Source organism: Pseudopipra pipra, chromosome 16 (genome assembly GCF_036250125.1).
Source record: "Pseudopipra pipra isolate bDixPip1 chromosome 16, bDixPip1.hap1, whole genome shotgun sequence".
Lineage (NCBI taxonomy): Eukaryota > Metazoa > Chordata > Aves > Passeriformes > Pipridae > Pseudopipra > Pseudopipra pipra.
The window spans coordinates 15,185,145-15,211,235 of record NC_087564.1 but is presented as its reverse complement, the minus strand read 5'-3'; the positions used below and the strand labels follow the sequence as shown (position 1 = coordinate 15,211,235).

The 26,091-nt window shown below is 52.3% G+C and overlaps 1 protein-coding gene across 2 annotated transcripts in view; it reads right to left on the bottom strand.

The window, feature by feature from the left end:
• Window positions 1–5,713: 5,713 nt before the first annotated feature.
• Window positions 5,714–26,091, bottom strand: part of LMF1 (lipase maturation factor 1) — a 157,767-nt gene continuing 137,389 nt past the window's right edge. For both annotated transcript variants that reach the window (XM_064673375.1, XM_064673376.1), the window contains 4 exons: window positions 25,389–25,542; window positions 22,665–22,848; window positions 13,497–13,609; window positions 5,714–6,033 (listed from right to left, as the gene is read on the bottom strand). In XM_064673375.1, the coding sequence (XP_064529445.1) occupies window positions 5,859–6,033; window positions 13,497–13,609; window positions 22,665–22,848; window positions 25,389–25,542 (626 nt within the window). In that variant the 3' untranslated portion in view covers window positions 5,714–5,858. The remainder of the gene's footprint in view (window positions 6,034–13,496; window positions 13,610–22,664; window positions 22,849–25,388; window positions 25,543–26,091) is intronic.

The window sequence follows — 26,091 nt, the reverse complement described above, 5'->3', positions numbered from 1 at the left end:
TGCCACTCCTGCACCAGCCAGACCTGAGCAGGGTCCCCAGCACAGAACGTGGGATTTACTGCCTTCCCAACCCCAGGGGGGCTGCTCCCACCAGGATTCACAGCCTTCCCAGCCCCAGGGGGGGGCTGCTCCCACCAGGACCCCCCTGTGGTGCTCCCAGGGCTGGAAGCTGAGAGGAGGCAACCCACAGAAACCAGCCCGTGAAGTGACACAACAGCAACAGACTCTAAAGATCACTTAGTCCTGCATCAGCCCCCAAGGCTTTGGAGCCAGGAATCCCCCCAGGATTGAAGCCACTTCCGTGTTTTCCCAGTGAGGGATGGGTTGGGTACCAGGCAGCATCACTGGAGTGCAGAAGGTGCCTTCCCAAATTATCTGCCCCCTCACTGTCTGCCCAAGCTCCTCCAACCAAGCCAACACTCTCAGCAAAGCAGGAAAACAGGATTTTGAGTGGCAAGACCCCATTGTGGCTTCAATTTTAACCCCAACTGGGGAAGGGGAAAAAAAGCAGGGAGTTGGGAGAATCATTTTTTTCATTAAAATTGATCCATAATGAAAATAGACTTTGAATGGGAAAAGTTGAGTGCAAATGGAAGCTTTTAAAGATTCTTTTGACTGACAATAACCTGAAGACCCTCCAGGAACTCCAGCCCAGAATAATCAGATTAAATGGAAAGTAATATAGGATCCTGAAATTCATCCCATGCTGGTCTAAACTTGTAGCAGCTGGATAATTTAGCCTACAGGTTTGTGCCTCATGCCCAGCAGTTCACACTGAATTGTTTGGCCAAACTTAATCTACTGGGAAGGCAAAAAACCCTTTTCCTTTAATATGTGTTAAAGTAAAGCCAGCTTCTCCAAGCAGCTGGGAGCAGGGAATGTGTATGGCTACAGGGATTTCCTAAGGGAACTCCCAGACTGGAGTTTGGCTACTTTAAAATAAATAACTCCAATTCAGAAATGATTCAGGACTAAGGAAATCTCGGGGTTGGTGCATTGTGGATAATGCCTGGTGATTCCTGCACCAGGACCTGCCACGGGCACAAGTTCATGTTCTCCAAGAGCTCCTCACTGAGGGGACCACATTCCCAAAACACAAACCAAATCCACGCTTTCAGCCAGAGGAATGTCTGAAAAGGTCACCTGGGTGGATTTAGTGAGGCCCTGGCACAGGTTGCCCAGAGAAGCTGTGGCTGCCCCATCCCTGCAAGTGTCCAAGGCCAGGTTGGAGCAACCTAGATAGTGGAAGGGTTGAAATGAGATGACTTTTAAGGTCCCTTCCAACCCAAACCATTCCAGGATTGTATAATTCTAAACCAAAGGGAAAGAATGACTTTCCCTCCCCAAATTTTAAGGGTTTTACATCAACCCCAGAGGGTTTTATAAAGGAAGGTTGTTGGTTGGAGGGGGTTTGGCCAGGGGCAGATGCCTCACAACCAACCTGGCAAAGATGGAGTTGGAGCAGAAATAAACTCCAGTGGGAAAACCAAACTCCCAAACAGAAATCCCTCATTAAGGATTTCCCAGGTGAACAGTCAGTTCCTGGGGGTGAGTAAAGCCGTGGCACAGTAACACACAGGACAGGTTTCCACCTCACCACCAGAAGACACCTCTCCTGGAGGGCCTGGAGGTGGGCAGATGGTTTCAAGGGAACACCTTGAAAGTCCTTCCACTTGATATTCAATGGAGTTTGAGCCAAAACTCAGAGTTTGGGAAGGGTAATAAGGTGACCAAAGTATCCAGACCCTCTGGGAATCCCTGGATGGCCCCATCCCATCCCACCACCCCACTAACATGGGCATCATCCCTTCCAGCTCACTCCAAACCCCACTGCCGGGGCTTCCCAAGTGATGCACGTGCGGATCATTTACCCACTCCCTGGATGGACGAGGGATGAGCTAAACCCCATCTGTCTGCACACACTCACTGTCTGTTCCCTGGCAGCAACCACAGGAAGAGACACCTAGATGTGGGATTCAGAAAGAAACCTGGGGAGGCTCCGTGTTTTGGGGGAAGAGCAGGCGGGATGAGCTTGAGATCCGACCCCCCCAGCCGGTGGGAACGTGGGGAAACACAAACCCAGCTGGGCTTGCAAGGGGGTCTCGTGCTTCCAAAAGCCTGTAATCTCAGAAAAAAAGGGAAAAAACTCAGTTATACCTCACTTAATACTAAGTTTATATACTTGGAATACCCCAAGGGTCAATAACTTCCATCTAGGAAAAGAAAATCAAAACTAAACCAGCTCGGTTTTGATCCGAGAATGTCCCGAGGTGCTCCCGGGAATGGTGGAGCCTGAGCTGCCCAGGGTGGGTGTGGGGTGAGCAGCCCAGCCATGGCTCAGCCCTGGCACCTCCTTGGACCTCACAGACAAACAGGAGGAGGGAGTGGGATCAGATCAGGCTCCAGGTCAGGGCATGAGCCGGGAAAACACAGCCAAGACAAGAACATTGTCCCAGAGGATTCAGCCCATCCTGGTTTTGACTGATGGACCCAAACCCTGCACCCCAGAGCTGGTGGGGATGTTGTCAGGACCCTGATCCTCCTGGTGGGTGCCCCTGTGTCCCATCCCCTCTTCAAAGACACCGGAGACTCAGAGCTGGGCGGGAGCAGCCCCAGCCAGAGTTATCCTTCCCCTGGATTTACGGCGCTGCCTCAGGAATGCCACAGCCTTTTCCCTCCAGTGCACAGCTCAGGGAGAAAAAAAACCTCTCCACAGAACCTTCCAGCCAACAGATAACACAATGTGGTTCCGATTTCCTCACCCCCCCCACCCCGCTCTGAAGAATTGTTTCTTTTCTTTTCAAAAATCTTGTCCCAGGGAAACGTTTCCAATTTAATCCCCTGCCTGCACCTTCCCTCTGCCTTTGAATGGGTATTATCTTCCAGGAGCGGAGCAGGGAGTTTTGATTTAAAAAAAAAGATAAAAAAAAGGGGGGAAAAAAGGAAAAAAAGCTTAACAAGCAGCAAACAGGAATGGGAATGCTGGTCTGGGATCCATTATCCCTGACCCAGAGGTTGGGAAGCAAAAGAAATTAATTAAATTGGGGAGGGGGGAGGCCAGCACTGTTTGCTGCTGGTGTCCAGCCCATGAGGGATGTCCAGGGGGTGTCTGTCACCCATCACCCATCCAGGGGGACACCCTCACCCCTGAGGCTGCCACGGAGACCTTGGAGCTGCCCAGTTTGTTCCCATTAGAGCTGAAGGATGGCCAGGATGGAGCACAGGCACCACAGCTGAGGGGCAGAATCACTTCTTAAAATCCCATAAATCCCCCAGATTTGCCTGGAGGATCCCAAGGCAGAGACCCCTGGCAGAGGGAGGGGTGCCACCATGGAGGTGGGATCCTAAAAGGGGCTTTCTCCCGTGGCCAGGAGCTGGGATGTCTGACCCTCCCAGCTCCCTCCAGCACCTCCCAGGACCCTGCAGAGCCTCACCACTGGTCCCACAGGACCTCAAACCCCCCCAGCTCCCCAGGCATGAGGCCACATGAGGGTCCTCCTGCTGCCTCCATCCATCCTGAGCTGCATCCACTGGAGCAGCTTGGCAGGAAAATCAACCCCAAACAAGAGGGAGCCCCGTGGAAATGTGCACTGGAGAAGGGAAGGAACTGTCCACTCGCAGCCCTGGGTCACCAGGACAGGGATCAAACACTGGGACATGACACCAGATTCTCCCTCAAACCCAAAGAAATGCCACAACCCCCAGGACTCACCTTATTTCTCACCTGTCACCCCGTTCCCACGGGAGCTGGCACATCCCAGTGAGCCACACCGGGATGGCAGCAGGGGCTGCCTCAGGGCTGGGCTGTCCTCCCAGGGCTCCTTCTTCTATTCCTTTTTAACACTTTCAGGAAAAATAACCCCCCCTTGAAGCTCCTGCTGGTTTTTCAAGAGCTGTTTGCTTTCATCCCTTTCCAGGAACACGCTCTGGGTGGTGCCCAATTGGTACATGTGGGCAAAAAGGTGGGAAGAAACACGGCAAATGGCACTTCTGTGCCCACACCCACAGCCCACAGTGCCTGTGCCGGTGCCAGGGTCACCTCCTGGTTCACTTTCCCCAGTTTTGACCCGTTTTCCTTTCGAAACCACAATCAGCTGGTTCTGGCAGTGGGAGGGGACGAGCTCAGCCCCGGGCATGGACGCAGAGATGTGGCCACCACCTCTGTCTGCCATGGTGGCCACTGGTCCTTTCCAGGTTGGTGGCCCTGGGGAGGGCCTTTGTCTCCCATGGTGGCCACTGGTCCCTTCAGGCTGGTGGCCCAGGGCAGGGTGGCTCTGTCCCAGCCCCAACCCTCTCTGAGCCTGGCACACAGCAACAGCCTTCTCCTTCCACGTGGCTTGGGCTGGATCTGCCCTGGAAGGGTGAAATCCTTACTGCAGCTTTCTGCCCACTGGAATTCCTTCCTGGAGGGGAAGAGGTGAATGTCACTCCAAAAACTCGGAGGGAAAGGCCTGGAAAGCTCCTTTCTGGGCTTGTCCCTGCCCCTCTCCCTCTTGGCTGCGTGGCCGTGGTGCTGGCGGTGCTGGATCGTGCCCGTGGGATGCTCAGCTCCTCCTGGAGCAAACACCTCTGGCACGACCTCCAGCAGGTCCCCAGACAGGCAGATCTCAGCCCTGGGAATGCTGACAAAACCCCTCAGTTATAAATCCCAGGTTTAAGCAAACAGGAGGTTTAAGCAGCCCAGGGAACACAGGAGCTGTTTGACGCCGGAGGGGCCGGCGCAGACCCGGCGGCTCCGGCTGCTCTGGCAGTGATGGGACAGGGATGGAGCAGCCACACAGGGCTGTGCTTGTCCTCGGGGTGAGTCACAGAGCCCACACAGCCGCTCCAGCACGGAGCTATTTGGGGTTTCTCAGCAAACCTGTGGTTTCTGCAGGCAGCCCAGAACAGGGGCTCGTGTGTTGCTTTGATCTCGTTTCTCCCCGCAGAAGGAGCTCGTGCAGCAGAACAGGCTGAGAAGCCATCAGGTGGGACAAACTGCCTGGCCAGATGCTGTTTCAGATGTGTCCACGTTCCTGTTCTGGCTCCCACTGCAGATTTGGGCTCACCCAGCAGAACCCACGTGGTGGGACAATCTGGGGTGATTTTAAGCCCAAAAAGAGAAGAGGGGAGCCTCGAACGCAAACAGAAACTCAGGGTGAGGCCCCAGCATTGTTTTCCCCAGCCTGGGGGTATTAATTACCCAGCCTGGCTTTCCATGCTGCCCCAGGAATGAACTGTGGGACAGCTGGACCATGCCAGGCAGGCAGGACACACAGTCCTGAACCTGCAGTGAGAAGGTGGTGACCAGACCCTCCCCAGGGACAGCGAGGGCAGCGTGGGGACAGTGTGCTGGGAATAAAGGAACTGTGTTGTCTTAGTGCTGGTGGTGCACATGGGGGTGGGATGGGGTGGGATGGGATGGAGGAGCAGTGCCCTGTGCCAGGCCAACTCACCTCCACACGAGCTGTCTGAGCAGCAGGATCCGACAGCCCTGCCCGATGCCCAGCCCCAGGGAAGGGACACTTGCTGAGTCAGGAGACCTCCCCAAAATCTCCCCCTGCACCTCTACAGCCATCACACAATGCAGTGGTCAAAGCAACCCCAACACCTGCCCAAAACCCGTCGTGGTATTTGTTCACCTCTTTCCCAAATTCTGGAGCTGACGACCTCCAAGAGCCTGGCAAAAGAAATCAACCACTGAGATGGGAAAAAACCAGATCAGACCAGCAGGTGGACAGGTTGGCTGGGAATCTTCCACAACAGGTGTGTAAACAAGGATATGGATAAAAAATACAGAGAGGCAAGACATGTTTGGAAGGGGAGCTGCCTCCTCCCCTCTCCCCAGCTGGTCCTTTATGCCCCTCTGTCCTCCTCCGTCAGTCCCTCACGGGGAATGGCCAATTCCTGTCCTCATAGAACTTCTTCAGGCCCTGCAGGTTGACAGGGGGGAAGTAGGGCCCGATCCTCTTCCGAATCCACCACCTGCCCTCGCTGGCGTGCTTCCCCCCGGGCCGGCTGAACTTGTACTTGAAGTGTTCCCCACGGATCCACCTGCAGGAACAAAGCACAGGAGCTCAGGGTTTGGGAGCAGGCACAAAGCCCTCGGATCCCATTTTTGTTCTGCTGGGATTGGGAGTTTTTGAGCCTTTCCATAGCCGGATGGAGAAATCAGCTCGAGGGTGTCCAGCCTGGCTGGCTCTGCATCCCGGTGCTCCATCCATCCATCCATCCATCCTCAGGATGCCCACAGCTGGCAGCACCAACACAGCCATCCCTGCTGGAGCAAGACATTGGGGAGCTCCTGGGCCCCTCTTGATGCCATTTAGGAACGTCGGCATCCAAATGGGAATGATGCCCGAGGCAGAGGAGCTTCAACACCCCCGGCCCGCGCACTCCCCACGCACCTCTCCACAGCCAAGCTGAAAAGAATAATAATAAAAGCAGGAATAATATAATTTTTTCTTTTCTGAGGCAACTCTGGGAGTATTTCTGAGGCAACTCTGGAGTATTTCTGCCCGGGATATTTTAGGGAGAGGGTCTGACTGCCACCCCAGCTGCCCCACCATCCCTCTGGCCCAGCTCCGTGGTTTCTGAGCGCGGCTCCTGTTCCGTGGCTGCTCCGGGAGGTGACAGCGGAGCAGGGCTGAAGGCAGTGCAGAAAGCAGCATTCAGCAGTGTCGGGCAACACTCTGGGAGCTGCCCACGCCCTGGGCCGGGGGGTTGGGTCCCCCTTGATGTCGGGGTGCTGACAAGGCCCGCGGTAACACCCCCCGCCGCTCCCTCCTGCGAGCGCGTCGCCGCCGTCGCGGGGCGAGTTCATAAAACACCCCACAAAATAAAAATGTCAAAGTCATGTCAGTGCTCATTTAGACCCGCTTTGCTCCACTACTAAAATACAAACCCTGCTACTGAGCGGGGCACGGCGCTCCCGCAGCTGCGGGATCCCGGGGCGGCGCCTCGGCCAGCCGGGAAGTTCCTTCCCACTGCTAAAATAATTAGGGATGACTCCGATGGATTTGCCATTAGTGCTCGCCTTCGGAACGCCGAGGGGAGCGGGGCAGAGGGCAGGGCATGGATAAGGCTGTGCCCAGTTAAAGGTTTGCTGCCAGCCCATCCCAACAGCTCAGTTCCAATCCTGCTGGTGCCCAGCTGGGCACGACAGGAAGGATTCTCCTGCCAGACCATGGGGACATGGATTGCCCAGGGAGGTTTGGAGTCCCCACCCCTGGAGGTGTCCAAGGAAGGCCTGGCCATGGCACTCAGTGCTCTGGGCTGGGGGACAAGGTGGGGATGGGGTACAGGGTGGACTCGATGGTCTCAGAGGTCTTTTCCAACAAAAAGGGCTCTGGAATTCTGTGTTCATCACACCCATCACTTTTTACACAGAAGCTGTGGCTGCCCCGTCTCTGGAAGTGTTCAAGGCCAGGTTGGACACAGCAGAGCATCTCCCAAGCTGGACCCACCTCCATGTGCCCCCAAAGCATGTGTGCCCCATGCTGAAGGAACTATCTGCAAATCCCACCTGGCAAAACTCCTGTTTTCTAGGGATGCAGAGCACAGTTGCCTTACCTGAGCTCTGGGGCAGACCCAGACGTCAGGAGATGTCTCTGCTCAGCCACAGGCACCTTCTCCCCAACCTCAAGGGCTGTCCCACAACCCCTCTGGAATGAAAATTTCCTCATCCTTTCCAATGGCCTTGCCTGCCCAGATTAACTCCTATCTATCATCTGATTTGGGATGATTTCTCCCATCTGTTCCCTGCCCATTAAAACGTTTGCCATCAAAGGCCCCGGCGTGTAAAACTAGAACCGTGTGAGCATCAAAGCGACCACGGCCCACTGAGGAGGCATTTTTGTGGCACAAACTTTGCCTTTCTATCCAACCAAAGTTCTGCTCAGAGCCCAAATCAATCTGAGAGTCTCCCCAACCCTCCTCAACTTCTAAATTCAGCCACCACTTGTCCCAGCCCTGGGGGGGCTTCCCCCAGTCTGCTCCACCAGGAATGCTGGGATGCACGGTCCACCCCAGGATAAGATCCATGGAGACAGAGCTGCACAGCTCCATGGGCTGTGGAATTTGTAAGCTCCATGGAGATGAGCTCTTCCAGGAGCTGAACCACTCGCCCAGGGATGAGCTATAAAGCCCACAGTTCTTCCTGCACCCCCAACTTCTCCGGGATACAAGACCTGGAGCTTTCCATTGTGATAACAGAGGAACCAAAGAGCCTTCCCATGGCTGCAGCAGGAAAAACTGCAGTGGGAATGCCTCTGGACACCAACACCCCTCTGAGCATCCAAACACAGCAGCAGCATCCACACCCTGAGCTATCCATCCTCTCCATCCTTCCCGGGGTTAGGGGCTGTGGGAGAGAGGCAGAAAACCTGGAACCCGTGGGAATATTTCTTTGCAGGGCTCATGATGTAAAAGCTGCAGAGTTTAATACTCACTGGAGCCCCTCATTTCAGGGCTCACAGAGTTTACAAGCTCTCCCAGTATTTATAACCTACCTGGGTGCCTCAATCCTGAAATTACGGGATTTCCCAACTCCTCCGGCGCTGCCTCACTGCTCCCGCTCCCTCCTCCTGGGATTCAGGGAGTGAACGCCCTCCTGCACTCACAGGGAAAGCATTAACACCCCAGAGTCCATCATTTCAGGGTGTACCAGCCCCACCTGGAGCCCAGGACAGGTTGTAACCGAGGTGAGACACCCGTGTGCAGAGCAGGACACCACGGCAGGTCACCTGAGCAGCAAGTGTTGGTGTTTTGTGCAAGTCTGGGGCTCACACAAAGACCTTCCAGCTGGTGGAAGGGACCCACAGGCCTTGGAGCCCACCTGAGGCAGGAGACTGAACCTGCGGGAGCCTGGAGAAATGGGAACATCTTCAAGAAGGCCAGGAAGGAGCTGTGGGACCTCACCTGCATCACAAGGAGTTTGAGGGCCCAGGTGGTCACTGACTCGTGGGTCAGAGGAGACAGATGGGTCAGGAAGGATGATCCTGGCTGCAAGCAGTTTCCCAGGATTTACTGAGCAAACACAGCTCCTCCTGGGTCCTTGGGAAGCAACAGGCACCAGCTACCATTTAAAAATGGTTTTAAACTGAAAGAAGGTGGGTTTAGATGGGATATTGGGAAGAAATTGTTCCCTGGGAGGGTGGTTGGGCCCTGGCACAGGTTGCCCAGAGAAGCTGTGGCTGCCCCATCCCTGCAAGTGTCCAAGGCCAGGTTGGAGAAACCTGGGATAGTGGGAGGTGTCCCTGCCCATGGCAGGGGGTGGGACTGGATGGCATTCAAAGGAGATGGCAAACCCTCTCTGCTATGACAACAACAAGGCACACAAAGGCCCCTTGGGCAACTTCTGAGCCCTACGGTGGTGCCAGGAGAGCGACGGAGCCGACGGAAGGCGGAGGATCACCCAGGAGAACCCACCACCCTTCTGGGCAAGCACCCACCCTCCATCCCCACCCAGACTGGGCAAGGCCACGGCCTCAGGGAGGGCAGAAAGGCTAAAAATAATCAGCCTGATGTTGAGAAGCAGGGCCTGCAGCCCCGCAGATGCCCGGGAGCAGCTGCGCCGCGGCCGCCGGGGCGTCGCTCGTATATCAGCCCCTTATGACATCGCCCAACTGGACGTGTTAAAAATTAGCAGCAATATTGGAGTTGTTGGGATGGAGGGTAAATCTCCCAGACAGCTGTAATTAGTTCCAGAGGGTGCAGCTGTCTCCCTGCAACAGCTGAGGGGTTCCAGGGAAAACACCCGAGCCGGTGCTTTCTGGTGGAATTAATGGCCTGACAGGGCTGGGAGGGGGAAGAAAGAAACCAAAACACGGGGGCGTCTTTGGGGTTTGGGAGGGGTGGTTGGTTTTTTTTTTGGTTGTTTTTCTTTTATCTCAGGGTTTCCCACTCTGCTGTAAATCAGGGAGCAAGTGGTGGTGGTGGAAAGCACAAATCCATCACGGTAACAGAGCCTCCATCATCGCTCTCCCGCCTGTTCTTGCCCTGGTAGTGGGAGGGATCATAAATCCAGCTGGGCCCAAGTCTGCAGAGTAAGGGCAGTTTTATGGGTTGTTTTTCAATGCCACTGACCCCCAAGGCTCCTGCAAGGTCTGGCAAGAGCATCCCATGGGCAGTTTGTCCTCAAAACTCCCTTGGGGGAGGTGGCAAAGTGGGTTTTTTCCCCCAAGGAACAGTTAGAAAGGGAGGCTCGAAGTCTGTGACTGTACCAAAGGCTGAGCAACCCCTGGGGGAAGGAAACCTTCCAGCTTTGGTTGACATCACCAAGGAAGAGAGATCCCATGGCCACGGGACACGTGGTGCTGTCCTGACCATGGGGAAGCTGCCCCACAGCCACCAGAGGTGACTGGAAATCAGATTTCCCACCCTGGGGGAAATCCTGGTGTTTTGGGATGAGCTCTGCCCTCCCTCATGTTGAAATACTGAGGTTGTTCTTACCAAAAGAAAATCCCTTAAACTCTCCTTCAGGACCATGGAATCATTTCATTCTGATAATATCTGACATCATAACACTGATGATGAATTAAAGATTTTCTTTTCAATTATAGTGCACAAGGAAAGAAGAAACAAACTGCAGTAAAACATCTCCCTTATGAAACCCTGTGGGAAAGCCAACCCCCCCATATTTATACATTTTTACCTCAGAGGATCCTGTCACCTCCCAGGTGCCCATAAGCACCACTCCTGTCTCCTCCAAAAACATTTTGGGAGAGACCTTGCACCCAGATTTTTCCAGGAAATCCCAGTCCCTGCCTGCCTTCAACAGCTCCAGAATTCCCTTTAACCATTTTTGGGGGGGTCCAAGCCCCAAACTGGGTTCTACAATGTCCAAATATGACCAAGCCTTTCCCATGACTTGGGATGTCTCCACAGATCCCATGGAAAAGCACCTCCACACCTTCCACCAGGGTCCACAGTGACTTCCACAGCCTGGGAATCCAGCCCAATGTGCATCAAGTACAAAGTCCTGTAACTCTGGCACAACTGGGAAATAAATGGGCAATCAAATAATAAAAAAAAGAATCCCAAATGCCACGTTCTTCCCGTGTTCCTGCAGCCAGGGAGCATCCAAAGGGAAGCACCACCTCCCTCACTAACACCACCACTACAAATCCAGGGCTTCACACACATGTTGGGGCTTTTTCAACAAAGTGCTACTATAATTGGAATAAAAGTCCTAAAGTGAACATGATTTAATATCAGAGTCACCGAACACTTCAGGTCAAACCCAAAAAACCTGTGTTGTTTTTTTTTCCCCCCCTCCTGTAGGCAAATCTGATTTTTGTTTTCTTTTATTGTTGCAGCCTGTTTCCATGACGGTGTGTTAAACACTTATTAATTTCTCAGCCAAAGCCCTCCTGTTCAGATTTATGAGGGCTGGTGTTTTATGAACTATCCGCTGCTCCAGAATATTTTGTAAATCCACATTCCCCCAAACATCCCCGGGATCCGAGTCCAGCTTCACGCTCAGCCAGGCTGGGCTCAACAATACCCTCATTTTTAATCAGTCACCTGTTTCTCATTTTAAGTTTATCACACTTGAAAAAATACTATAATTTCTTGAGTTGTAAAGGAACCTACAAACTTTGGTCTCCGAAATTTCATTTCGAAGGCATTAACTCATTTTGAAAGTCCCTTGGCTATTTAAGGTGTAGAGTTTCCATTAACAGAACAAACTCCGTGGAGGATGGAGCGTAAGGTTCTTATGGAAAACAGTCCCTTCCCCTAATTATTTAGTCTAGCAGGGAATGAAAATAATTAAGTCTCAAAATTCCCTTTAGAGTGGAGGGAGGGGGGGAATATGGTAGGAAAATTAGGGGTTTTTTTTCCACCCAGCTACTGCAGGGAGCAGGGCCATGGTGGGAATGAAGGCTGGCAGCAGCCACAGGTGGGCTCTGGATCCTGGGCGAGGGCACAGGGATGGGCCTTTGGAAACCTCTGGAGCTACAGCCACATGGAACTGTCTTTTCTTTCCAGGTGTTACTGCTAAGGGTTGAATTTAAGGTTTTTGTTCACAGCTGAAATGAAATTATAACGGGAATGTGATCGTTGCTGTCAGCGCTGAGGGTGCTGCTCTCAGGGAAACATTGCTAAGGGGTCTGGATTGAAAAAGTAGGTATCCTGCCAAGGATATGGAATCATTTAGGTTGGGAAAAACCCTTTAAGACCATCCAGTCCAACTGTTCCCCCAGCACTGCCAAGGCCACCACTAACCTACGTCCCCAGGTGCCACATCCACAGGGGCTTTTAAATCCCTCCAGGGTTGGGGACTCCACCCCTGCCCTGGGCAGCTGTGCCAGGGTTGGACAACCATTTCCATGAAGGAATTCCTTCCAATTCCTTCCTTATATCCAGTCTAACCTTCTCACTCCCAGGTTGGATGGTGCAGACCATGGCTCTCCCATGGGAATGTGCCCAGGGCTGTGCTGTGGGTGCAGGGGCTCGTCAGCCCCTCCAGGAGCTTCACTGTGCAACGAGGGGATGTTTAAAATCAAAGAAAGAAATAATATATTTTATTTATTTCTATATGTATTATACCACCATCCCAGGTGTGAGCACCCACCTGTGCCCACAACCCTTGCCCTCAACTTGGCTAAAAATCTGGATCACAGGATCAGAGAATCCTGGAATGGTTTGGGTTGGAAGGGATCTTCAAGATCATCCAGTTCCACCCCCTGCCATGGGCAGGGACACCTTCTACTAGCCCAGGTTGCTCAGGGCCCACGCTGGGCCCGTGCCCCAGATGCTTGGATTTGGCTCTCCAAGACCCAAAATATGACCCACACCTGGGATCCCGAGTGAAAAACATCCGTGGGGTTCCAGGGGAAGTTCATTCCACACAGTGCTCTGGACCTCCATCCCTGTTTGCAGTGCATCCCCAGAGCCTCAAATGGAAAATATTAGCAAGAGCATAATATTACTTGAGTTGATCCAAAATGCCCCAAAAATGTTTTCTCAGCTAAAAATAACTTCACCAACAAAACAGACCCTTTTGTGAAAAACTTCCCTTTGTGTAAAACCTTGGAGTTTTCATCTGTGCCTTTCCCTGCCTGATGTTTGCTTTGTCTCTTCCTTGAAAACAAAAACAATTCCAAGACCAGCGTCCACAAAAACAACCAGTTCTGCAGGGCTGTTTTTTGTCTTTGAAACACCTCAGGAGGTCCCCAGAAACGGTGGGTTTTGAACTGAGCTCACGAAGCAGAAAATCTAAAGCTGATGGGCAGGAAACCACCTCAGAAGTCACCAAGTTCTGGCCAAGAGAAGCAACCCTGGGCTCTCCACGGACCCGCCTGGGAATGGGCTCATCCAAAGGGTCCTCACCAGGGAGGCATCACGGTGCTGGCAGCACCTTGGTGTCCTCAGCAAACCCACCCTGTCTGAGACCACCTGGGTGCCACGAAACACAAACCCAACCACGAGCAGAAACCACCCGGGCACGTCCAAGGTGGGGACAACGCGGAGCCCGGGCGCTTCCAGCTCCCTTGGGACAACTCCAGACTCACCGTGGGGGTTCTCTGCCTGCAAAGGGGTTTGTGGCCATCAAGGACAAGGCCTCCTCTTCCTGGGCCAGCAGCTTCCCAGCCAAGTGGATTATCCATTCATTCTGCTCGTAGGTCTGGGGGAAGAAAGAAGAAATATAAATGTGAGGCACTGCTGGGCTTGTCCTGGAGTGTCACCGGCGTTAAAGGCTCCTGTGTGGTCTTTGGGGAGAGATTTCAACTCATTTGGGTGGTAAACAATGAATTTCCCACTGTTTCAGCAAACATTCCATGGGATCCAACACCTCAAGGTCCAGAGGGAGACTCTGGCACTTGTGGGGAGCAGGGAGAGCTCCACTGAGTTTGTCTCATCTCTGCCACAGTTGGAGTGTTCTTGCCCATTCTGCCCTCAAATACTTGATTTAAATAATTCATTTGAGCAGCAAACTCCCCAGGGGAACAATTACAGCACATTTTTGAAAGGACAATCCATCCCTCACTTTAAACCAGGTTGTCTTCCCCTGTTGTGTTATCCAAGGGAAAACTGAACAAAGTTACTCCTCTATTCCCAACTCCTGTCTCCTCTTTATTCCTTCCATAGGATCCATCCTCTTTACATTCCTTCCTCCTGGAGCCACTGACAGGGAGCAGCTCCGGGATCAGCAGCCCAGGCTGCAGTGTCAGAGCTGGACCCTCTCCCTGAGAGAAGCAGAGAATTGGACTCCATGATCCCTCTGGGATCCCTTCCAACTCGAGATACTCTCTGATCCTATGATTTACCTCCCCACAGGAATCCACACATTCCTGCTCTTCGCAGGGATTCTTGCTGAGGCTCCATAAAACCCATTTCTCCTTCTGGGTGACTTTCTGTGCCTTGTACTTCACTAAGATTTCTTTTTTTCCCCCTTTTTCAGCGTGTTCCTGACTGGAATTTGGACTCCAAGCAGTAGGGGACACTGTGGGAAAGCGAAACCCGGGAGCTGTACCTGCGGGGTTGTGACTGACACAGAGCATGGAGGCAAAGCTGCTCCGCGAACCCCTCGGAATGGCAAAGTTTGTTATTTCCGTTGCTACGGGAAACGGGAGAGAAAGGAGATGGAAAACACGGAGCGCCGGTGGGACGGCCCAGGCAGGGCAGCTCTGCCTCGTGGGGTTCCTGCCCCGTGCTCATCACAGTTGAGAGGAAAACCACAGTTATTAAAGCCAACAACATCTAAAAAATGATCATCGTCCCCATTCCCCTGGTTCTGTCCCGTCCCACCGCCAGGCTCCTTCCACCCCTGTCCCTGCACGGATGGAGCCAGGGATGTTTCCCACCAGGAGCAGCCCTGTGCTGTGCTCTGCCACCCCCATGGCCAACCTCCAGCACATCCCTCTCTCCACCAGCATTCCTGACACAGGGGGTGGTGGTGGTGGCTCTCCAGGAGGGACACGGCAAGTTCAACCCCCACGGACCAAGGCAGAGGGGATGCAGAGATCCGGGAGTGCAGACACGATGAGCCCCGGAATGAGGAGCTTGGAATCAGGTGGGAAGTTAAACACAAGCCTTGCAAATCTCACAAAACCTGCAGGGAAGGTTGGCACCATCCCTGCCAAAGGCCCCACCACTGTCATCACAGTCTCCCTGTCCCTCAGCAGCTCCACCATGCTGGAGATACTCAGCTCAGGCTGGGATTTGGGAGGGCAGGGGACACTCCGGGACCTGCAGCGTGGGGAATCCACAATCGTGGAGCTCCCCAGAGGTGTGACAACAATTGCAGAGATCAAAGATCCTGAGTTAGATCTTCAGCATCCCGTGCCTCCCTGGACATCCTGTTCTCAAGGATGATTTTAAGTGTTATTTCTAGGAGAGTTTGGGAGATTTGAGGGATCCTGTGTGCAAGCTGGGAAGGAACGGGAGAATGGAAACAGGGATCACCAGCCTCTCCAAGCTAAAGCTTGATGGAGGCCCCCAAATCTTCCAAGGCTGATTCAGAACCAGGAGGCTCTGTGAGGGCTCCCTGGCTCCCATGGCCTCCAAGTTGTTAATTAGCAGCTCCCTGCACACAAGAGTTGGACTTCTGGTTTGTAAAGTGTTTTTCTTGTAAAATTTACAACATGTCTGGCCCCAGCGAAGTCTGCGGTGAGAAATTTCCACCCGGTGCAGCTCCACCCCCAGCCCAGGGTTTGGATCCTGCCCCTGCCCAGGGTTTGGATCTCTCCCTGCCCAGGGTTTGGATCCTGCCCCTGCCCAGAGTTTGGATCCCACCGGAGCTGGGAGCAGCCCTAACAACCCTGCTGGTTAACTCATTACTCTGCTAAGTGAGACAGTGGCAAAGGGAGGGGAAGAAAGGAGTCCAGCAGATCTGAGCTGCATCCAGGGAAGCATCACCCCCTGAGGTGGGAAAGTGATGGTTCCTCTGTGGATCCAGAGACCCAGAACAGGGTGTGTGCATGGTCAGGACGGGGGGTGTGGTGATGGTGCCAGCTCTGTGCAAAACAGAGCCTGAACCACCCAGTGGATTAGTAATAATAATTAAAAAATCCAGGATAGGTGCACATGTAAGGCAGGCAGGCGTGTTTTGGGGTCACCTTTAGGGTTTGGATCTTCACCAAGCACAGAGAGAAGCAGCTGGGACTGACCCTGCACAGAGATGGCTCCTGAGGCTGCTTTATCCCCATCCACACATGGACACAGACCAAGGCTCCCACATCTGCCCCTGCCCTCCAAACACTGGGGCTGCAGCTCCTGCCATGCCAGGCTGGGCCCGTGCTGTACCCAGGCTGGGACTACTGGGGAACCAGTGACCCCCAAAAGAGGCACATGCCACAGTCCTTTTATCTTTTGAGAGTTTTCTTTCTGTTTTAGCACAGAAAACGATTAACCTAAACGTGGGAAAAAACCATCAACTCCATGAACTGAGAAAGGCAGGGCAGAGGGGAAGGTTCCCAAAGTGACATTACCCTCCCCACAGAGCTGAAGCCTTTCTGTGTTCATGGACACTCCATGCAGACCCACAGGATATGAAGGGCAGCTCTCCAGCCAGATCATCCTTATCTGTCCTCACAGCTGGCACCAGCCCTCAGAACCTCCAAAAATCAGGTTTTAGGGATAACAGGGTGGGTTAACAAGACCTGGCTCTAAGTGCTAAGACCCCACGAGTTTTTATGACCTGATGGGTTCCACCCTCATGCCATGCTCATGCAGACATTTCCCCCCATCTTTCTGTGCCAGTCTTGCCCCAAATGCTCCTTTGGGACAGGGATTTGCTCCTTCTCCCACCCACACATGGCCCAGCACGGGGTCATAGGGTACCTGCACCTCCTGAGCAACACTGAGATGTCTCTTCAACCTTCCCTCTCCACTCAGCCACTTTTCCAGCAGTGCTCTCACCTTGAACAGATTAACTGGTGTACAGGAGTGTTTAATAACTTTCCAGAACCTAAAACCAAATCACTGTTAAGTCAGGAACAGTGAGGAGCCAGGCAAAGGAGCCACGGCAGCAACCGAACTGTGCAGATAACAGAGTGAAGGGAACGTTATCATCCCAAAAACACACACAACCCCCCCCAGCACCACAGGGAACATGTTCCCAACTGAAATAATAATAATAAGAGCCCTTTTCCTCTGGCTTTAATTGGTCATTTAATGAAAAAGGACTGCGGATTAGTGCGGCGGTTTATTGAATCTCGGGGCTGGCACAGGCGCTCGGGAGGAGGGAACGCCGGGATGCACATGTGGGAACAGCTGGAAACTTGGCACAGGAGCCCGGGGTTATTATTTCCCGGGGTTGGGAGCCCTGCATGGTCTCACATCGGAGCTGGTGGCTGACACAGGGGCAGGGGAGGGTCACACTTCCCGCGTTTTTTGTGTCGCGGCTGAGGGAATTCCACCATCCTGGATATCTGCACTCCATACTCACACTGCTCTGTCCTCTGCTGTTTCCCCCTCCTTAGCTAAGCACTTCAACTGTCACTGTTTAGGGAACGTGGGTTCTCAGGGGACATTGTCTGTGTCCCACAGAAAACAGGGCACAACAAATGTGTCCCTTTGTATTTCATATTATTCCAGCCCCTGCTGTTTGCTGCCACTCCACCCCACTAATGACTCAGTCACATCATTTCTCATTATCTCAAATAACCACAGAGAACCCCTGAATGGTTTGGGTTGGAAGGGACCTTAAAGCCCATCCAGTCCCACCCCTGCCATGGGCAGGGGCACCTTCCACTAGCCCAGGTTGCTCCAACCTGGCCTTGGACACTTCCAGGGATCCAGGGGCAGCCACAGCTTCTCTGGGCAACCTGTGCCAGGGCCTCCCCACCCTCACAGGGAAGAATTTCTTCCTAATTTCATCTCTTCCTCTGTATTAGATTCCCAAAGAGACAAGCTGTGTCTCCACAGGTCTGGCCTAAGGTACAGGATCTCAGCAGGGGCAGTTACTCACTAAAATCCATCCCTTCCTCCATCCTACCAGAAAATCCTTGGGAAAGCAGCTGCTCCCTGAAGGAGGCAGGAATAAAAGGCTGCATAAGAGAGCAGAGCAAGACTTTGGGAATCAGCTCTTAGATCCCACCTATCCAGGGAAACAGCGCAGCTGGCACAGCTCCCGTATCACCTCTGCATCGGGAAAGAAAAGTCACTTTGTTCCAGAACAGAGTCTAGACAGGCAGGTACAAGGGCCACTGTAGACAATAATCATTCCCTGCATGGACAAGGTCTGACTCTATTTATACAGCCCACGGCACGATAGGATATGGGGCTGGTTTGGGATCCTGGGCTCTTCTGTGGCAATGGTGCTGCTGGAGGTGAGTCCTCCCCTGAGCCAGCCGGGAGCTCGGGGCTTGGGAATTGTTCACGTTCACAGGGAGACAACTAAACACAGGTGAAAGGAGAAAATAAAATCCTTCCAAGCTGAACACGGACCAAAATGCTGCAATGGAAAATGGAAGTGAGCTGAGGCCTGTGTTTGTAGAAGGGGGAAGAAAGGAAATGTAAAAGGCTGAGCTTGGTACAGCGAGCACGAGGCTGAGGTTTTATTGCTCTACAAACACCTCCTCCTCCATTCTGCTGCCGTGCAGCTTTTTCCTGAAGCACCTCCTGGCTGGGAGAGCGAGATAACAGAGGCCTGAATAAAACATTTCACAAAGATATTAATCTGCCTCCTCTATAAATGGTGTTACCTCTGCTCGGCTCTTCCAGCTCGTGCGTGATAACGTGAAGTCTCCAGCACGACTCTCTGACCCAGGGGAGAATCTCAGAGCATCAATCCTGCTGCTGGAGGTTCCCTCTCCTCTCAGGAAGGCAGCTGAAGAGTATTTATAAATAACATCATATCTGGAAAACACACATTGCTTCTCAGAGCATCCCAAAAGACTTTTGGAGCAGCCCCAAGGTACAATCCAGCAAGACCCTGAGCTTTAAAACCAATATGAAGACAGCAACAGCTTTGTTATTCTTGAGCAGTTATTATTTGGGAAGCAGCAAGAGGGTGCCTTTGCATTGGCCAAATGCAGCCCCCAAGCAGAATAAATACCCTTCATGCCATAGTAAGGAGAGGAAAAGCCTTCCCTTTGATTTTTCCTTACTCAGAGCAGTGAAGGCTTTTCCACTGCTGCCACTGGTGGAGAGCAAGTCCTTGGGATGATAAACAACTGGCTTTTGTGAAGTCCCAGACTTCCCACTACCAGCAAAACTGACCAACTTGAAGCCCCAAAACTATGAGCAGTATTTTGTTTTCTGGTTTGTTATTTATCAACGATCTGATTCCACCCACAGCCTGCCAGAAATTGTATTTCTGTGCCAGCAGCACAGCCCAGCTCAGTGCTGGGTTGTGATGGCTGAGCTCCTCCTAAAATGCCACCATAAAGGAGAAGTCAAATAATTACAGGAGGGTTGGCATCAGTAGCTGGAGGATAGACAAAGCTTTAACAATTTGTCTCCAGCTTCTGTAAAAACGGGATGTCTTTGCACTAACACAGGGAACTGTCAAGGGGGGAAAGTTATTCCTAGTGCTTAACCTGAATTTTGTGAGATTAAATCAGATTCTGCCATTTCATCCGTTATTTACTCCCTGGGAGGGTGGGGAGGCCCTGGCACAGGTTGCCCAGAGAAGCTGTGGCTGCCTCTGGATCCCTGGAAGTGTCCAAGGCCAGGCTGGATGGGGTTTGGAGCAACCTGGGCTAGTGGAAGGTGTCCCTGCCCATGGCAGGGGTGGGACTGGATGGGCTTTAAGATCCCTTCCAACCCAAAACATTCAGGGATTTGATAATTCTCCCCAGGGCTCAGGGCCTGGTGGCATCTGCAAATGTGCCATTCCTTTCAATTAAACTCACAGTATCCCAGAATGGTTTGGGTTGGAAGGGACCTTAAAGCCCATCCAGTCCCACCCCCTGCCACGGGTGACACCTCCTCTTAAAAATATGCATTAAGTTGACTCAGCCCTTGGTTTAAATTGCTTTGATGGAGGGGAGTGGTCCTGGGTGACCAACAAGCCCCTGAACATCAGCTCCTGGCTGATGAACATGTTAGTTTTGCTGGGAGCCCCCCCAGCCCCCTTTGCCCCCAGTGCCCGGGGGATCAGCAGGCGCAGCCGAGGCAGTGCTGAGAAACAACTGAAAAAGGGTCCCACAGATTTCCACACATTCCTGGGGGGTTTTCCCCTTCTGCAGATGGGAAGAAGCAACTCAGACATGTTTCTGGATGGGTTCTGTCCCTGCCAGAACTAAATGAAGGGCTTCAGTTCAGAGCTGCAGCACCCTCGGGATGGCGAGACACGCGGAACAAAGAGGGGATTTAGAAAACAAGTGAAAAGGCACATTATATTTAGATAATAAAATTAACATCATGAAAATTGTTTCCTGGAAAATAATGCCATGTAATACATGTAATTATGGCACTGCTGGCACGGTGATTAAGAGGCAGCAAGTAATAAATTGTGATTCAGAGGTGGAGCAGCACCACCGGTCCCCACCAGGGCTGTGCTGGTGGTCACCCCCTCCCTGTGCCAAGGGCCTGGCTCCCCCTCCTTGTGCCAAGGGCCTGGTTCCCTGTGCTCCAGAGCTTCAAAGTGAATCCCACAGCTACAGCCAAGGTGGAAAGTTTTGCAGGAAACCCCGAGCGCGGGACGGCGTCGTATGTCAAGTGGTGATGAGGTGCAAAGAGGAACCTGTCAGGAGCAGCACAAAGGGATGGTAAATATCCTTCCCCCAAGTCCTTGGCTTTTCCACAGCCTGTCAGAGCTGGATATGTCAGCTCCTTACCTGGCCACTGCCAACGAACTGCAAAACCAGCCCCGGGGCCGCCCGCTCGGAGCCACGGGGCAGACGGCGAGCGGTGGTGGAGAAACAGTCCAGAGCTTCTGAAAACAAATTAAATCTAATCCAGAGGCTGAAGTAACTCGGTTTTATGGACTCTGTAAACTACCACGCGGGTTTTGAAAAACTGGTCTGGCTGCACAAACTTCTGGGCTTTCAACTTCTGGTCCCCCATCCTTTCCACAGCCCTGCAGGACTCGAGGCAAAACAACGCTCCAAGGACAGGGACTTTTCTGGCTGCCCAGGGAGGAGCTGGCACCAAATATACAGCTCCCAGTGTTCAAACTCGGCCATTCCAAATGGGATTTACTTCCATGCTTAAGCAGGTATTTACATGCCTGAACATCCAGAGCTGAAAACACTCACTGCCGTGCCCAGGTGCCTTCCCACTGTTTTCCACAAGTCACCTCTGCTTTCCAGAAGGTTTTTTTCTCCTTTCTGCACCTTTTGTTAATACTCCTTCTCAGCAGGATCTGAAACTGCTTCACAGAGACCTGTGTGCACTGAGGGCCCCCGGGAAAGTCCCCAGGGGCAAGAGGGACATGGGAGCACTGCAGGAAGCACACACTGGGATGGCTGGGAAGGGGCAACACACCCATTTCCAGATGGTGTTGCCATACTGGGAGGTGATGGATGGACTCCAGGGCTGACAGACCCACCCTATGGGAGGGATGTCCCCTCCTCCTGCCAGTGCAAGGAGACCCATAACGCTAATTGCTGCTAATTAGCTGCTGTGGACACACTTCAACAGGCTCCAGCAACCCCCGGTGTCCAGGTGAACAGAAACACCCGGGGGAACCTTTCGGTGAATCAAACACTAATAATTAGGAACTAAACACTAATAAGGAATTAAACACGAATAATAAAGATGTGAAGAGGCTGAGTTATTTCCTCTTCCTCCTCTTTCCTGGGTACACCAACACCTGGCCTGGCCCTGTGGAGAGATGGAACTGGGATGCACCAGCATCCCTTGGCATCCCTGAGCAGGACTCGTGGCCAGCCCTCCTTCAGCTTCAAACCTCAGATCCCTTTCTATTCTAAAACCTTCAGGACATTCCTACCCTGGAAACAGCCTTTCTCTCATCTCAGAAACAACCTTTGCTGGGATGAGTTGATTTCTCCTCCGCTCAGAGCCCTCCCAAAACACAGGTTTAAACCACCGGCTCCCACCTGCCCTCTGCACCTTTCCGGAATGCCAGGCTGGAGCTGGAAGCTTGGCTGTGGTTTTCCTGAGGGATAAGCATATCTAATGCAGATTAAATGAAATTCCAGCACACTCAAACCAGCGGGGTAAATACCCAAGCATGGCCAGAGCACCAGCGTTATGTCATCGCCCAGGAATCCCAACGGCGCCGAAACGAAAATACCACAAAGGAAACAAACAGAGGAGTTTGGGGCAGAGGGAAGAGGATATTCCAGGAGAGGATGCAGGAACAAAGAGATAATCTGAGATGGGTTTACTTCATGCCACTCAAGCCTCAGTTTTGTAAAACCCAGTCCAAGCTCTCGTGTCACACGGGCAAGATTTGCAAAATAAGCTCGAAGATACACGAGAATTAATATTACAAGTTTCCCACCCTCTTACTTAATTTATGGCTGTCACCTGTTTGCTGATACCACGTGGGGAAACCATTTTGAGGGACCTTTTACCCATGTGTAGGCAGGTGGGCAGTGGGGGCTGGTGTCCCCAGGGGTGTCCCCAACACCGATCCTCGCTATTGCCAAGAAACAATTAAAAAACCTCCCAGAAAACTGCCAAGAGTTTCATCACACCAGTAGCAGACATCCTTTAGGAATATAACTAACTCAGCTGAGGCTTCCCAACACAGAGTAAATCCTTGTTAATTGTTTTTCCTGGTCAAGGAAGACCCAGGTCTCCGAGCACTCAAGGGCAGGTACCTGGAAGGCAGCAAACCACATGAGCCAGTCCAGGCGGTAGTGGTAGGGGGAGATGAAGCACGGCCTCCTCTTCAAGTCCCCAGGCTTGCACTTGAAGTCAAACTCCTCCCACACAGCAGTGGGGTCATTGGGATCCAGGCTGGATGTCCCCTGAAGGATGACTTCTGTCCTCTCCTTGGTAATGCTGTGGAATACAACAGGATATTGTTATTTGTCTGAAGTCGTGTAAAATCAGAGAATCATGGGATGGTGTGGGTTGGAAGGGATCTTAAAGCTCATCTTGCTCCCTTAGGGACACCTTCCACTAGCCCAGGTTGCTCCAAGCCCTGTCCAACCTGGTTTTAGGCACTTTCAGGGATGGGGCAGCCACAGCTTCTCTGGGCAACCTGTGCCAGGGCCTCAGCACCCTCACAAGGAAGAATTTATCTCTAATATCAAATTTACAAACACTGGTTCATGAGAGTCACTGTGGGACACGAGTCACTGGCCTGGTGGCACAGTTGGATCCTGATGGCTCAAGTCCCAGAGAACCTCTGGGCCCAGCAGCCTTTTCCCTGTGCAGCAGCAAAGCACAGAGAAAGCTTCAAATTCCACGTCCTTCCCTCCAAAACCTGCAGCTGGGCCAGTCCCAGGAGGGACCATGGTCCAAACAGATGATTCCCACAGGAATGGGTGGGTCTGGATCAGAGGCAGGTCATGTGCACTCCCTCTGTGACAGAGCAGCAGGGATGGCAAACTCCAGGCCATGAAAACACCACCACCAAGTCCTTCAGGAGCTGCCAGTGACACTCCCTGCCCCCAAGAGCTGCTTCCCACAAGGAACACAGAACCACCTAAATCTGCCCATAAAAGCTGTCCAGCTCCCAACACCCTTTTGAATTTTTCAAACTTTGGTCTCTCTTCCTCCAACCCAAAAAACTGAAAGTTTGGAAACATGCAGCCTCCAGCTTCTCCCCCGATGCTTCCAGGGACAGATGCTCCAAACCCAAGGAATTCTGTGCTTATAATTGTTACCTACATTTAATAGATTTCTGGATTCTCCAGCCAAATCCCATATTATGCACTGGGCTGAGTTATGAGCCATGGCCAGCTGCCCAATGGTTAGAAACACACTGTAAATCAGGGACACCAAATTACTAATAAAAGTATGTTCCTACTGTGTGATTCAAAATATGTCAAGTTTCACATAATCGTATATTCATTATAAGCTGCAATCCTCTTTTTATTGGTTTACATAGGCTGGAATTACAAACATATTACAGCAGCATTTCATCACATGCTCTTTAGGTCCTGGTAACTGTTGAAACAGAAACCATAGACTGAAGAAGAAAAAGAACAACAACCCAAAGAAAACAATCTCCCGTAGCTTCCCCACTCCAGCCTTCAAAGAGGTTCAGGGGTTATTTCTCCCACTCTCAAAAAAGAGGAGAAATTTTCACATTTTCAACAATTAGTGCTGGTATTTTTAATAATTTCTTTCCTAGCTTTTTTTCCTTCCACAGAAATTTCTGCTATTTGAAAAATCGGGGAAACATCGCATTCCTTTGATGTGTCCTCTGCACCTCCAGTGCTCGTGGTGAGACCTGCTCCTCCCCTTCAGCTGCTTGGCCAGACCTTTAACAGCCAAACTGCTTCACCTTCTATAAAATATACTGATTTACTGTTGGCTTCTCCTGTGGGACCTTGTCCAGAGACCACTAACCAAGAGCTGCCCATCCCTCATCTCATTTCAGGCCTCTGGGGAACATCCCATGGCCACCATGACCAGGTGGTGGAAAAGCCAGAGGTCCATGGAGAGAGGTCTGGCCCTGCTGTTGCCCCTGGAACAACCTGATGATGCAGCCCTGTTCCTCATCATCTTCCCAGCTGGAAGAGGCTGGGAGGGACAGCACACAAGAAGGGTTATGCTGAGCCCAGCTGTGGCTCACCTAAGCTTAAGTCCCCAGAAAACCCAGACTCAGATGCTTAAAAACCAGCCCAAACCAGTCTGGTTCCAAACACAGCTGGAGATTCTTCCCTTGTCCACCCCACCTTGCAGCCCTGACTGGGATTTCCTGAGCTGGAGGCAGCAGCCAGGCTGCTGTTGGCCTTGTCCTCTCAAATCTTCTTTTTTGAGGCCATTTATACTTTCGTCTCTGCAGTTTCCTGTAGCAACGAATTCCCCAAGTCACTCGTTGGGAAAAGCACTTCCTTTTGTTGGCCCAAAATCTGCTACCCAAGAACTGCTGTGAATATTTACATGAGGGAGAGCAGAAGCGCACAGGGGAAGAGAGGTTCCCCATAAATAAAGAGGGCTGGTGATGGTGAAGAGTATCCACTGGATGAACTCTCTTATGGAGATTTTCATCCTGCTGTTCCATTTGCTGCCTTGACAGAATGAGCCAATTAAAAGCGGCTCAGAGAAAATAAATTGTGATTCAGTGGGAAAGAAACCTGCTCCTTTTCTCCTTCCTTCTCACAAACAGATATTCCATAAAATGTAGTTCAGTGGGAAAGAAACCTGCTCCTTTTCTTCCTCTCTCTCACAAACAGATATTCCATAAAATGTAGTTCAGTGGGAAAGAAACCTGCTCCTTTTCTCCCTTCCTTCTCACAAACAGATATTTTGAGTCTACTGGCTCCCGGCAGGATTTCTGTTCAGATTCAAGGCACACAGACTGTGTGGCTTTGGAATACCCCAGGAGAGGAGCAGAGCCATAGGAAGTGCCATTAAACAAGGTGTACCTCCCGAAAGCCCCGTAGGTGTTGACTATCCTGAGGGGGTTGAAGGAGGTGTTCATGACTTGTCTGGAGTTGAGCAGGTTCAGGACCACGGGCACGCTGAGGTAGGCGAGGAGGAGGCCGAAGGAGATGTTCACCACTCTGCGGACGTGGCAGCCTGTGTGGGACACACAACCAGGCCAGAGGAAGGTGATTTCCCTCCCGGTGATGGGCTCTGCTCCCCCAAACCCCCCTCCCCGTGGGACCCCCCCGTGCTGGCCCAGCCGTCGGCCACCCCCCGGCCTCGCTATCGCTGCCCGGATCTGCCTGTCTCTAAATAGTCTGAGAAGGGGCTAAAAGGAAAAATGTCTGAAATGTAACATTAATCACTGCTTTCATCCAGGGGGAAAAACCACAGCTGGCACTTGCACCTTGCTCAGAATCTCCCTCCTGGTTGGGGAGCCGTGTGTGGAGTTCCTCCAGCGCCCACAGCCCCGTTCCTGCCTCCTCCTGCTGCCCCGGGCTCTCACCATCCTGCCTCAGGGTCCTGCTCCAAAATCTCTGTCCCTTATCATTTCTGGGCAAGATGTGTGCTGCTTTGCCAGCCCTTTGGAACGGGGTTTGCAGGAGCAGCACAGGATCCCAGCCTGGACAGACACTGCCACAATGAGACAAATAAGCAGAGGTGACCCCCCCCAGGGGCTCCTTCCCTCATGGCCCTTTTGAA